Genomic DNA, 14,547 nt, shown 5'->3' on the forward strand with positions numbered 1-14,547 from the left:
ATTTTTGATGCAGGTCAAAATGTGGCAGTCCGGATGGATATCCTTATATCCACAATGCACTGACAGCAAAGAATGCTTACATTTCCTTTTTTATTTTCCCTCTGCCTCAATTTCTCTATATAGGTTTTATTTTTCAAACAGCCTGTCTGTCCACCCTTCAGCAGCGGTAGGGACAGTTCTATGTAGTTCTTCGTCAGTCAGTCAGTCAGTCAGTTCAGCCCAGAAGCAGTTCAGTCCAGCCAGCACCAAACCCCAAAGCACCCTAAGACAGGGGCAGCTAGCAGCTGCTGGCCTTGCTAGCTAGAGCTTGCTGTCGCTTATTGGTCGCAGCTGCCATTGCCGTGGCGATAAGAGAGGAAGTGAACAAAGTGTCTGTCATCTCCAGTCCCTCCTTTTGACAGTTAGGGGGAAAAGTCTCTGGTATGGCTTAGGTCACTGGTGTCTGTTGTTTGACTTGTTGGACTTTTTATGAAGCAAATGCTCAAGTTAAACTCTTTTTAAATATCTGGTATTTATTTTTCTTTATTGATTTCATTTTTTTTAACTCTCATTTCTATATATACTTTTATTTTTTTACTCAAATTAAAGTTTTGCTTTCATTCTGGCACATTCCCTTATAGACAGCGTGTGTCCTTGCTGTGTCTGGTGGACAGCTAGTACAGTACAGTATAGTACATTATAGTACAGTACAGTATAGTAGACTAAGCTCATGGTCGTTGTAGTTCTGGTTGTTGTTGTAGAGAAGTTGGTAATTGGGTAGTTCGCTCCAACAGTTCAGTGTAGACAGTGTAGGCCTCTGGTTCTCAGAGCAGGGTGGGCCTGTAGGAGGCCTCTCTGAGCAGCGTCGAGCCCAGCAGGAGCAGCAGCAAGGTGGAGAGTGGTGTAGACGAGAGGGCGGCTTGGCCCGAGTCGGGCCCACCACAGCCCCCCAGCTCCGACTCACAGCGGGGCTTCTCACACAGCAGGCCCGTGAATGCTGCGGTACACTGGCACCGCAGGTTGTTCAGACACACACCGCCGTTCTGGCAGCGCAGCAGCTCGTTGTCACACACTCGGGCTGAGAGAGAGATGGAGAGATATGTGAGACACATACACACACCTGGAGTAGAGTACTGTGCACTGCTCACTCCCCCGACTGTTATGTTGATTTACAAATCGTACTGTTATCTGAGCTGATCTCCACTCTAGTGAGCGCACTAAGAAAGGGATAATCAACGAGGGGCTATGTGTTCTATGAAAAATAATGAACGACGTGGAAGGTGTGTTCCATGAAGGGCTAGCGGAGTGGAACTGACCTTTCACAGAGTTTTGTTATTTTCCAGAGAACGCATAGAGCCCCAAGTTGATTATCCCTTTCATACCATGGCTATAATTTATCACATTTGCCGCTAGAAATGTGTTCATTTGCCGGTAAAAATGTGTTCAACATCCACTGAAGTAGCTAGCAAGTTTACTTAGCATTAAGTTGTATTAAGCATTTAAGCTAATTTGCAGATCAATCATGACTATGATAGTAACGCATCACATGCAGCATAACCAGTGCAGTAATAAAAAAGAACATTAATGAATGTCAGTAATTTATACTGGTTAGTAAAAAACAACAACAAAAACAAAATCTCACTGATGTGTAATTTTAGTCAAAAAAGAAAAAAGAACATAACATAAATTTCAAACCATCCGATTCACACAATATTGACGACAGGATAAGAATGGTAGAAGAAGACTATAATCTTTTATTACCAAACGTTTTTGATCAGACATTTATTCTGACCATGCTGTTGTGGCACAGTTGTCACACTGCCAGCTAGTTGCATTGCAGTAAGGTAACAGTTTCATTTCCAACATGATTTTGTCAAATAAGTTCTACAGTTCATGTCAACTCCTGTTGTAGTGAAGACAACTTTTGTTGTTGTGTTGGTCAAAATGAAGGGCTGGTCTTTCAGCACTATCTATGAAATTCTTGCATGAATCATTTTCTTCTTCCAATTTCAAAACAGGTAACTGCATTCTGTAATAGATAGAGAAACTAAAATAAACTAAAAGTATTTGTAACATTTGCACGCACTATGCAAAATATAAATAATTTATTACAATTCTGGGTTATAAGCCCACTTCTAAAGACAATTCATATATTTTTTGCATAACGCACTTGATCATTGTGTCTTTCTCAAACGTTCCTCTCCAATCTGAATGTGTTCCTTTTATCATTCCCATTACATGAATTACCAAAATGGTGAAGGGGCCATTTGTCATGCGTCATTTTGCAGTGATATACTAGGATCCCACTGAAGGGTCTATACCACGTGATGAATCGTAGCACAAAGTTTCTCCACAGCCCGTGGGCATTTCCAAAACACTGAACTGACTTTATATGAGTAGAGTTGAGAGTTAGGTGGGAATGGGTATATTTAGAGCCGGGGACACCGAGGCCAGTCTATTCCCATTGGAGCTTAGCTGTCAAGCAAGCTGCAGGCAAACAAACCAACAAACCCAACCCAGCCCAGCACAGAACTAACAAACCAACCGATGGAGAGAGACAAATAAACAGTGAAAAACAAGCAGGCTAGGGCCAGACCACCTCAATGCAGCACAACAAGAGAGAGATGGAGCTCATTTTGCCCTTTCATGAAAGGAGAAAACAATGTGACAGTTGAATGTTCCCCCTCCCTGAAATATTTTGAAAAGCAAATATTACAAGAATAACTGACACTGATCCTTTCTCACACTTCTTTTTCATATCCACAGCTGCAGGTACAAACTTCTGTTCTTTTAAAACATCTTTAAAGCCTATATTTTATTTAGAAATAGTCTGTTCAACCTAACAGGGTTTAATGGACCGGTACACTGTCAAAAGACTACAAGTCCCAGACTCCAATCATGGGTTTGTGTTCATCATCAAGCATGCCCAATACAGTTTTTTCCTTTACAATGCTAATTAATCTTTTCCCTGTAAACTATCAAGCAACTGTTTACTATCATGGACGTAAAAAAAAGAATGAGAGAGAAAACACCTGTGGCGTCAAGACTATTAATGCAACGTTACCAAGGCAATCATCATATGGACAGCTTGATATTAACAGACAATTTGACACATGACAATGACATCACTGATTAATTTATGAGTCAGGAGTCTTTTGTTTTATCCTCTGCACTGTCTGGTTCAGCAAATACTATCAGGGAAACGGGCAGGCAGGCAGACCAACTTGGTAATGGGGTGTGCGTTCCCCTCAAGATCTCATTGAGAGTAATCAAGTGAATTAATTAAAAAGACATGTTTTACCCCTAGGGTCCCTGAAGTAATCCTGACATGGACAAGACTCTATTAATTAAACATCAACCTTTCGTTTTGTCCATACATTTTTATCTCCAATTGCCCTTTGCAAAAATATGATTATTTTGCAAGAGGGGCCTTATTGGTTTTGCCCTGACAAAGGATGGTGTGTGCATATTAATTCTCTATCTACAGGCAATGCATTCTGATGAGACTTGTAGGTCCTAGAAATATGTTATTCCTACCACATAGATAATGCTTCTTACTGATACTCTAATAATACAACAGGGTTTGAATTAATGGCCAGAAATGCAGTGGAAGGAAAAGAGCAGCCATTAACCACTGAACCACTTAACACTGACAGATCAATACCAAAGTGTTACCAGAGAGTTGGTAGAAGAGGGTGAGGAGAGCAGTAATGGTGACAGTTAAATGAAGTGATGGTAAACTTGGACAGAGTTCTAAAGACTACATTAGTCAGACTAAAAGAGGTGGGATAGATTCTGCTTTCTGTGTTGAGAGGCCTGACCTGAAAATAATTCATTCTAGCTGCAGGAAGTTACTTTTTTTAGTTTCTCTATCCCCGTCTTCCTGGGGAAGGCTACTCTCTTCTCTCTCTCTCTCTGTCTCTCTCTCTCTCTGTCTCTCTCTCTCTCTATATATATATCTCTTTCTCTCTCTCTCTTATCGTCTCTCTCTCTCTCTCTCTCTCCCTCTATATATCTCTTTCTCTTATCGTCTCTTTCTCTCTCTCTCCCTATATATATATATATATCTCTTTCTCTCTCTCACTTATCGTCTTTCTCTCTCTCCCTCTCTCTCTCTCTCTATATATATATATCTCTTTCTCTCTCTCACTTATCGTCTTTCTCTCTCTCCCTCTCTCTCTCTCTCTCTATATATATATATATCTCTTTCTCTTATCGTCTCTCTCTCTCTCTCTCTCTATATATATATATATATCTTTCTCTTATCGTCTCTCTCTCTCTCTCTCTCCCTATATATATATATATATATATATATATATATCTTTCTCTCTCCCTCTCTCTCTCTATATATATATATCTCTCTTTCTCTCTCTCTGTCTGTCTCTCTCCTATGCCTCTCCCTCCTCTGTCTCCCTGTCCCTACCAGGGTGCTGAGCCCAGGAGATGTTGCCTTCCTACCTGTGATTTATTACCCCTGGGAGAGCTCCTGGTCCACCTTGGACACACATCTCTTTGTGTCTCTGTTACCTTCACATTGGCCCACTGCTCACAGCACAGGCTTAGGGGTTGGAGCTGAGCTACGCTAGGTAAGGATACAATTGTTCCAATAACTCTATCAGTGGCTATACAAAATGAGGGAGGACGATTATTTTTTGAATGAGCATGGCCTTATTTCTATTTCGGTCATTCATATTCCATTCATCCAGCTTAATGTAACATTAGGAAGTTTTAGCCAGCAGGATACCACCCTGCATCCCACTGCTGGCTTGCCTCTGAAGGGAAGCAGGGTTGATCCTGGTTGGTCCCTGGATCGGAGACCAGATGCTGCTTGAAGTGGTGTTGGAGAGCCAGTAGGAGGCACTCTTTCCTCTAGTCTAAAAAATATTGATTGGGGACATTGCCCTGTGTAGGGTGCCATCTTTCGGATGGGACGTTAAACGGATGACCTGATTCTCTGTGGTCACTAAAGATCCCATGTCACTTATAGTAAGAGTAGGGGTGTTAAACCCGGTATCGTGGCTAAATTCCCAATCTGGCCCTCATATCATCATGGCCACCTAATCATCCCCAGCTTCCAATTGATTCATTCACCCCCCTTTCTCTCCCCTGTAACTATTCCCCAGGTCGTTGCTGTAAATGAGAATGTGTTCTCAGTCAACTTCCTTGGTAAAATAAGGATAAAAATAATAAAATAAATTGGCTACTACATGATACTCAAATTTTCCCTATACAAATTCAGGCATGTTTATCCCTATTTAAGAACGTTTTTCAACAGAATAGGCGGAATGAATACACCCCTGATCACACGCAAACACAGTTCACTTTCATAGCAGCAACATACAAGCAGCATGATCACTTTGATTGTTGTAGCAATAATTCCTTCTCGCATCTTCGTGCTCTCCTCCTCTAACCCTTTCCCTTCACTTTTGGACTTCAGTGCACAACACATCAGCTGTCTATGATCAGACGAAAAAACCTTTCCAAGCCAAACCTTCATATCATAACCGCTCACCGCTACACACAGCCTACATCATTGTCACCATTATTAGCTAACGTCATAGTCAATATAGCTACTAGAACTAACGCGTTGGTAAACCTGCTACAATCATGCAGTACAGTGTACAGTCAGAAAGCAGTTTAGCAGTTACACCGAGGGCCCCGGTGGCAATAAATTAATAAAACCAAAAGCTTACCTTGACTTGGAAGAGTTCCCATGTTGGATAGCCATAGCCAGCTAGCTAACATAGCATACTTCTCTGTTTGAGCCGGGTGTTTGAGTAGGCTAAACTAGCTAGCTGCATTCGCTAGCTTAGTGAAAGTGAAAAAATATATACAACGAAATATAGCTAGCTCTCTCTCTCTTTTGCTTCTTCTTCAAGAAATCAATTTGTTCAAAATTGTTAAACTATTGTATTTATCTTTCTTTAAGTCAACTACTCACCACATTATATGCACTGCAGTGCTAGCTAGCTGTAGCTTATGCTTACAGTACTAGATTAATTCATGATCCTTGAATTGGGTGGACAACATGTCAGTTCATGCTGCAAGACCTCTGATAGGTTTGAGAACGTCCTCTGGAAGTTGTCATAATTACTGTCTAAGTCTATGGAAGTGGTTGAGAACCATGAGCCTCCTAGGTTTAGTATATAAATCAATGTACCCAGAGGAGGACGGAAACTAGCTGTCCTCCGGCTACACCATAGTCCTACCCTACACAGTGCTTTCAAATCAAATCAAATCACATTTTATTGGTCACATACACGTGTTTAGCAGATGTTATTGCGGGTGTAGTGAAATGCTTGTAAAAAATGTTTTCCCTAGGGGCTTTAAGCACGGCTGCCCTCTCTATTGGTGCCATTTTCCTTACACTCATTTGAGGTAGGTCTTCATTGCAAAACACTGTGTTTTAATCAATTATTTGGTGACGTGAATATATTTGGTATAGTTTTATGTAAAAATGTTCGGGTTTTTTATGTTTCACAATTTTTCTTTTTATGAAGTTCTATGAAGAGGATGGTCCTCCCCTTCCTCCTCTGAGGAGCCTCCACTGAGATCTATATTCATCTAGGGGTCTTTTTCAGCCTGAGGATTAGTATGACAAAATAATTCAAGCAAACTGTGGTCAAGGACAAGGCGGAGTTGAAATTAGCATCTGAAAATAGTCAATGCAACACTAAATAATGGAGGAGGAACAGGTAAACTATAACTGAAGAGACAGTCGAGGAGGAAGATGTAAACTAAAACTGAAGAGACAGTCGAGGAGAAACAGGTCAACTAAAACTGAAGAGACAGTCGAGGAGGAAGATGTAAACTAAAACTGAAGAGACAGTCGAGGAGAAACAGGTCAACTAAAACTGAAGAGACAGTCGAGGAGAAACAGGTCAACTAAAACTGAAGAGACAGTCGAGGAGGAAGATGTAAACTAAAACTGAAGAGACAGTCGAGGAGGAAGATGTAAACTAAAACTGAAGAGACAGTCGAGGAGGAAGATGTAAACTAAAACTGAAGAGACAGTCGAGGAGAAACAGGTCAACTAAAACTGAAGAGACAGTCGAGGAGGAAGATGTAAACTAAAACTGAAGAGACAATCGAGGAGGAAGATGTAAACTATAACTGAAGAGACAGTCGAGGAGGAAGATGTAAACTATAACTGAAGAGACAGTCGAGGAGGAAGATGTAAACTATAACTGAAGAGACAGTCGAGGAGGAAGATGTAAACTAAAACTGAAGAGACAGTCGAGGAGAAACAGGTCAACTAAAACTGAAGAGACAGTCGAGGAGGAAGATGTAAACTAAAACTGAAGAGACAGTAGAGGGGAAACAGATAACTAAAACTGAAGAGACAGTCGAGGAGAAACAGGTCAACTAAAACTGAAGAGACAGTCGAGGAGGAAGATGTAAACTAAAACTGAAGAGACAGTCGATGAGGAAGATGTAAACTAAAACTGAAGAGACAGTCGAGGAGGAAGATGTAAACTAAAACTGAAGAGACAGTCGAGGAGAAACAGGTCAACTAAAACTGAAGAGACAGTCGAGGAGAAACAGGTAAATTAAAACTGAAGAGACAGTCGAGGAGGAACAGGTCAACTAAAACTGAAGAGACAGTCGAGGAGGAAGATGTAAACTAAAACTGAACAGACAGTCGAGGAGAAACAGGTCAACTAAAACTGAAGAGACAGTCGAGGAGGAAGATGTAAACTAAAACTGAAGAGACAGTCGAGGAGGAAGATGTAAACTAAAACTGAAGAGACAGTCGAGGAGGAAGATGTAAACTAAAACTGAAGAGACAGTCGAGGAGGAAGATGTAAACTAAAACTGAAGAGACAGTCAAGGAGAAACAGGTCAACTAAAACTGAAGAGACAGTCGAGGAGGAAGATGTAAACTAAAACTGAAGAGACAGTCGAGGAGGAAGATGTAAACTAAAACTGAAGAGACAGTCGAGGAGAAACAGGTCAACTAAAACTGAAGAGACAGTCGAGGAGAAACAGGTCAACTAAAACTGAAGAGACAGTCGAGGAGGAAGATGTAAACTAAAACTGAAGAGACAGTCGAGGAGGAAGATGTAAATTAAAACTGAAGAGACAGTCGAGGAGAAACAGGTCAACTAAAACTGAAGAGACAGTCGAGGAGGAAGATGTAAACTAAAACCGAAGAGACAGTCGAGGAGGAAGATGTAAACTATAACTGAAGAGACAGTCGAGGAGGAAGATGTAAACTATAACTGAAGAGACAGTCGAGGAGGAAGATGTAAACTAAAACTGAAGAGACAGTCGAGGAGAAACAGGTCAACTAAAACTGAAGAGACAGTCGAGGAGGAAGATGTAAACTAAAACTGAAGAGACAGTAGAGGGGAAACAGATAACTAAAACTGAAGAGACAGTCGAGGAGAAACAGGTCAACTAAAACTGAAGAGACAGTCGAGGAGGAAGATGTAAACTAAAACTGAAGAGACAGTCGATGAGGAAGATGTAAACTAAAACTGAAGAGACAGTCGAGGAGGAAGATGTAAACTAAAACTGAAGAGACAGTCGAGGAGAAACAGGTCAACTAAAACTGAAGAGACAGTCGAGGAGAAACAGGTAAACTAAAACTGAAGAGACAGTCGAGGAGGAACAGGTCAACTAAAACTGAAGAGACAGTCGAGGAGGAAGATGTAAACTAAAACTGAAGAGACAGTCGAGGAGGAAGATGTAAACTAAAACTGAAGAGACAGTCGAGGAGAAACAGGTCAACTAAAACTGAAGAGACAGTCGAGGGGAAACAGGTAAACTAAAACTGAAGAGACAGTCGAGGAGGAACAGGTCAACTAAAACTGAAGAGACAGTCGAGGAGGAAGATGTAAACTAAAACTGAAGAGACAGTCGAGGACAAACAGGTCAACTAAAACTGAAGAGACAGTCGAGGAGGAAGATGTAAACTAAAACTGAAGAGACAGTCGAGGAGGAAGATGGAAACTAAAACTGAAGAGACAGTCGAGGAGGAAGATGTAAACTAAAACTGAAGAGACAGTCGAGGAGAAACAGGTCAACTAAAACTGAAGAGACAGTCGAGGAGGAAGATGTAAACTAAAACTGAAGAGACAGTCGAGGAGGAAGATGTAAACTAAAACTGAAGAGACAGTCGAGGAGGAAGATGTAAACTAAAACTGAAGAGACAGTCAAGGAGAAACAGGTCAACTAAAACTGAAGAGACAGTCGAGGAGGAAGATGTAAACTAAAACTGAAGAGACAGTCGAGGAGGAAGATGTAAACTAAAACTGAAGAGACAGTCGAGGAGAAACAGGTCCTCTAAAACTGAAGAGACAGTCGAGGAGAAACAGGTCAACTAAAACTGAAGAGACAGTCGAGGGGGAAGATGTAAACTAAAACTGAAGAGACAGTCGAGGAGGAAGATGTAAACTAAAACTGAAGAGACAGTCGAGGAGAAACAGGTCAACTAAAACTGAAGAGACAGTCGAGGAGAAACAGGTCAACTAAAACTGAAGAGACAGTCGAGGAGGAAGATGTAAACTAAAACTGAAGAGACAGTCGAGGAGGAAGATGTAAACTAAAACTGAAGAGACAGTCGAGGAGGAAGATGTAAACTATAACTGAAGAGACAGTCGAGGAGGAAGAGGTAAACTATAACTGAAGAGACAGTCGAGGAGGAAGAGGTAAACTATAACTGAAGAGACAGTTGAGGAGGAAGATGTAAACTATAACTGAAGAGACCGTCGAGGAGGAAGATGTAAACTAAAACTGAAGAGACAGTCGAGGAGGAAGATGTAAACTAAAACTGAAGAGACAGTCGAGGAGGAAGAGGTAAACAAAAATTGGGATGGGGTGGATGCAATCAACACACACTGTTCCTCCCAATCTCTCACGTTTACCATTCCTTGAGAGTAAACAGACCCTGCACAGAGAATAAACAGAGATTTATAGGGTTTACTTTTGATATGAGGGATAATATTTAGAGAAGGAAACCAATGAGCTAGGTGTGCCTCTGTGGGAACGGGCTCTATTTGGCCAGAGATTAGAGTTTTAATTGCATGCTCCAGTCTGCATACAGATTGAGACTGTCCTATTCATGTACAATTGAGTGATATCGGAGGAGAGACAGGTATAGACCTACATTGGGTAATGTAGGTAAGACTACAGTATAATGGGTAATGTAGTTAGATAATGTAGATCTACATCAAGCTTTTACAGCATTTAAATTGTATAGCTATGTTAAACATACTCAACAAAGTGTACCCCTACTGCATAGTCACTTTACCCCTATTTACAGTACCAGTCAAAAGTTTGGACACACCAACTCATTTTTTACTATGTTCTACTTTGTAGAATAATAGTGAAGACATCAAAATAATGAAATAACACATATGGAATCATGTTGCAACCAAAAAAGTGTTAAACAAATCATAATATATTTTAGATATTAGATTCTTCAAAGTAGCCACCCTTTGCCTTGATAACAGCTTTGCACACTCTTGGCATTCTCTCCAGCTTCATGAGGAATGCTTTTCCAACAGTCTTGAAGGAGTCCCCACATATGCTGAGTACTTGTTGGCTGCTTTTCCTTCACTCTCACTCATCCCAAAACATCTCAATTGGGTGATTGTAAAGGTCAGGTCATCAGATGCAGCACTCCATCACCTGGACGTGTGTTTTGGGTCATTGTCCTGTTGAAAAACAAACGATAGTCCCACTAAGCACAAACCAGATGGGATGGCGTAACGCTGCAGAATGCTGTGGTAGTCATGCTGGTTAAATGCGCCTTGAATTCTAAATAAATCACGATAGCGTCACTAGCAAAGCGTCTCACAAAGACATGCGGTTGGAACCAAAAATCTCAAATTTGGACTCATCAGACCAATGGACAGATTTCCACTGGTTTAATGTCCATTGCTCGTGTTTCTTGGCCCAAGCAAGTCTCTTCTTATTATTGGTGTCCTTTAGTAGTGGTTTCTTTGCAGCAATTCGACCATGACGGCCTGATTCACGCAGTTTCCTCTGAACAGTTGATGTTGAGATGTGTCTGTTACTTGAACTCTGTGAAGCATTTATTTGGATCGCAATCTGAGGTGCAGTTAACTCGAATTAATTTATCCTCTGCAGCAGAGGTAACTCCGGGTCTTCCTTTCCTGTGGCGGTCTTCATGATAGCCAGTTTCATCACCTGTTAATTGAAATGCATTCCAGGTGACTACCTCATGAAGCTGGTTGAGAGAATGCCAAGAGTGTGCAAACTGTCATCAATACAAAGGGTGGCTACTTTGAAGAATCTCAAATATAAAATGTATTTTGAGTTGTTTAACACTTTTTTGGTTACTACAGGATTCCATATGTGATATTTCATAGTTTTGATGTCTTCACTATTATTCTACAATGTAGAAAATAAAGAAAAAGTACAAATAAAGAAAAACCCTGGAATGAGTAGGTGTGTCCAAACTTTTGGCTGGTACTGTACATGTACAAATTACCTAGACTAACTGTACCCCCGCACATTGACTCTGTACCGGTATCCCCTGTACATAGCCTCGTTATTGTTATTTTATTGCGTTACTTTTTATTTTATATTTTACTTTAGTTTATTTAGTAAATATTTTCTTAACTCTATTTCTTGAACTGCGTTGTTGGTTAAGGGCTTGTAAGTAAGCATTTCACTTTAACGTCTACACCTGTTGTATTCGGCGCATGTGAGAAATAAAAATGTATTTGATTTTGATATAACAATTATACATCTCTCCGTTGTTTGTTCATTGCCATGCATGACTGCTCATGTACAGCGTCAAAGACAGTTATCTGAGATATTACTTCACACTAGCTGTGTATAATTATTGTGCGTTGGCCTAAACCAGTGATGTGTGTCTAGCTAGCGTACTTTACTGAGTAGGGACAAAGAGCATTCTCACTAAGACAATCTCAGCAATGTAATGCAGCAATGTAATGCAAGTAATACATGTACTCTACCAAAGTTGCTTGTCTATATCTCCCCCTCTCCTCCTCTCGCTCTGTTTATTCCTCTTCTCCATTCCGTGCCGACCCGCGCTCAAACCTCCCGTCATGCATGTGTGAACGTGGAGTTGTGATGGTGCGAATGCTGCCAGTCACTCTGATAAACTGTATTCATTAACAGTCTGTCTCCATGTGCATCCATGTGTACACAGAATACATCAGTCTAATCTACTCTGACCTTAGAGTGCATCTTCTACTTATCCATCTCCTTTCATCCATTTACACATGGATTCAACATCACATTTGATATTCAATAAGTGGATAACAATTCGGATCCGTTTAACAATGGAATAATACATGTATCACAGTTGTACATAGCAAAAGTGCCTGTGTTAATTCAATTCAAATAGTGTTAAATGAAACACTCAAAAAGTGTCTGCCCCAGATGAAGTTAGCTGCTGTGGTTTCCCTGCCCAATCAACATGAAGACTGATTTTTGCTCTGGGCAACAAAGGACAGAAGATATGCGGTTCAGCGCCTAGCAAGCGCTGTTGAACAGGTATTCTGTTGGTTATGGTGAAAAAGATCTGCACCAAGCTGGAAGCCATCCACAGGCGAGCAGTGATCTGGCCAATTACTGTCAACTCACCATCTTGAGGACGTTCCAGGTCAGGAGTTGAACCGACCAGTGAGAGGTTGCCCTGGCTGATGACGCCTGTGGATCAGCAATCCCACATCGATTGTATCAGGTACTCTATATTAGTAGAATAGTACAGTAGACTGACCTGTTCAATGCCTTCTCTACTTTCGCCTCTAAATAGAAACTATTGGGACAACATACTGGAATTTGAGCGATAAACAGCATTTTGAACAGTGCAAAAGCTCACCTCTGGCATTGGCCATCATCATCTGGACATGAGCATTAAACAGACAGTTATGGTGGAGAGAGGGAAAGGGCTGCTCAAACAGCTCCCCAGCCAGTCAATATTAGCTCAGCTGTTGTACGTTTCAGCTCTTTGACGCCACTGCATGACTAAATACGAAGCGTCCAAATGCAAAGCGTGGTTGCTTCCCTGACGGACTCAGCGACATCTACCAGTAGAAGCTGAGAGAAAATGGTTTGAGTCTAAATCGCTGCATTTATAGCCTCACAACCTTGAGTCTTAAATCATTGAAAAATGGCTAATTTCTGGTTAGTCAGGGTTAAATCCATAGGCCTACTCACCGCAAGAGTGGGGACATTCAAAGCTGCACATGCCTGCATAACCACGCAGTGGCAGCGAAAAAGTAGAAAGTAGAGAATAAGATAAGATGGTAAGAGGGAGAAAAAGAGGGAGAGATAGAAGGAGAGATAGAATAGATAGAGGTGGAGATACAGTAGAGAGATAGCGAGAGGTACAGGTCGGGGTCCGAGCAGAGTTACAAGAGTAGGGGCGTGGTTCTACTTACATTTGCAGCCATTGTCCCACAAATATCCCGGCAGACAATCTCGACACTTAGCCCCTGTAGTTCCCTCCTTACATTTACAAAATCCTGTGCCATTACAGCGAACACTGTCTGAGCCATAGGGATTACAACTACAGTCTGTAGAAACAAGACACACAAACACACACATGCTGGAAAACAAGGTGGTGCTTTGGCTTCTTACAGCAGCTACAAACTTTTACCGCCATAGGCAGGCTCATTGAGAAACATTTCTAAGCAACATATTACTTAGCTATCACTTACAGAAGAAATGCTACCATTTCAAAAGTAATGAGGTGAAATGAAGATAAAGAGTGATTGAAGGAAATGAGACATTAAGCACTGTATGGATCATTTGAGGTGACTCATTATTTTCTAGAACATTTTATGCATTTTAACAAGTTACATTTACATATAGTGCAATAAGCAAAACCTTATTTACCTAAATATGGTAGCCATATTTGAAAAATGACATGACATTAAGATTACACATTTTCTGACATGAAAGTTAGAGGGAAACATGACGACAGAGGAGGTGAGACAGAGACAGTGGAGACATACAAAGAGATGTCATAGGAATTACATGAGAAATGTACAAGACAGGATGTACATAGCTTGGACTTGTCCAGTATGATTCAGCGAATGTTTGAAATGTGACGAAAGTGGAACGGTAACATTGAAATGTGCATTGTTGTACTGTAATATATGTTGTCTCCAGACATTTCAATTCATTCCAAAACTAAAAAATTCCAATTAGTAATTTGGTCCACACTTAGATTTCATGGGAAACTGATTAACTACAGGGCAAATAAGTTTATTGTAAACTGCTTATTTGACTAATACTATAAGTGGATATTGTCTGGGTAGAATAATGTGTGAACTAAACAACCATCATTAACCACACCAAAAATGGCCATATCTTTACCATTATCAACAGTTAAAGCTCTTTCCAAATCCTGCTTGTGAACATAGAAGCCTTACAAGGCTCCCCTCTTTCCCATCTGTATGGTAACCTTATAGCTCTGCAGCATTTGTAAGATATATACGAGTACTGTTTTGACTGTGAGAACACGTCTATTGACGTGCTATGAAGGGTAAGGGTAAAGGGTTATACACAGGGCAAGACCGCACTGACTCTGGGTGCGTCCGAAATGGCACTATATTCCCT

The 14,547-nt window shown here is 40.9% G+C and overlaps 1 protein-coding gene across 1 annotated transcript in view; it reads right to left on the reverse strand.

Moving 5' to 3' along the window:
- Positions 1 to 803: 803 nt before the first annotated feature.
- The window catches only part of LOC120027675 (netrin-G1-like), a 139,059-nt gene continuing 125,315 nt past the window's right edge, over positions 804 to 14,547 (reverse strand). The window contains exons 6-7 of the mRNA XM_038972670.1: positions 13,365 to 13,499; positions 804 to 1,057 (exon numbers count right to left, since the gene is read on the reverse strand). Coding sequence (XP_038828598.1) covers positions 804 to 1,057; positions 13,365 to 13,499 — 389 coding nt within the window. The remainder of the gene's footprint in view (positions 1,058 to 13,364; positions 13,500 to 14,547) is intronic.

Source organism: Salvelinus namaycush, chromosome 33 (genome assembly GCF_016432855.1).
Source record: "Salvelinus namaycush isolate Seneca chromosome 33, SaNama_1.0, whole genome shotgun sequence".
NCBI lineage: Eukaryota > Metazoa > Chordata > Actinopteri > Salmoniformes > Salmonidae > Salvelinus > Salvelinus namaycush.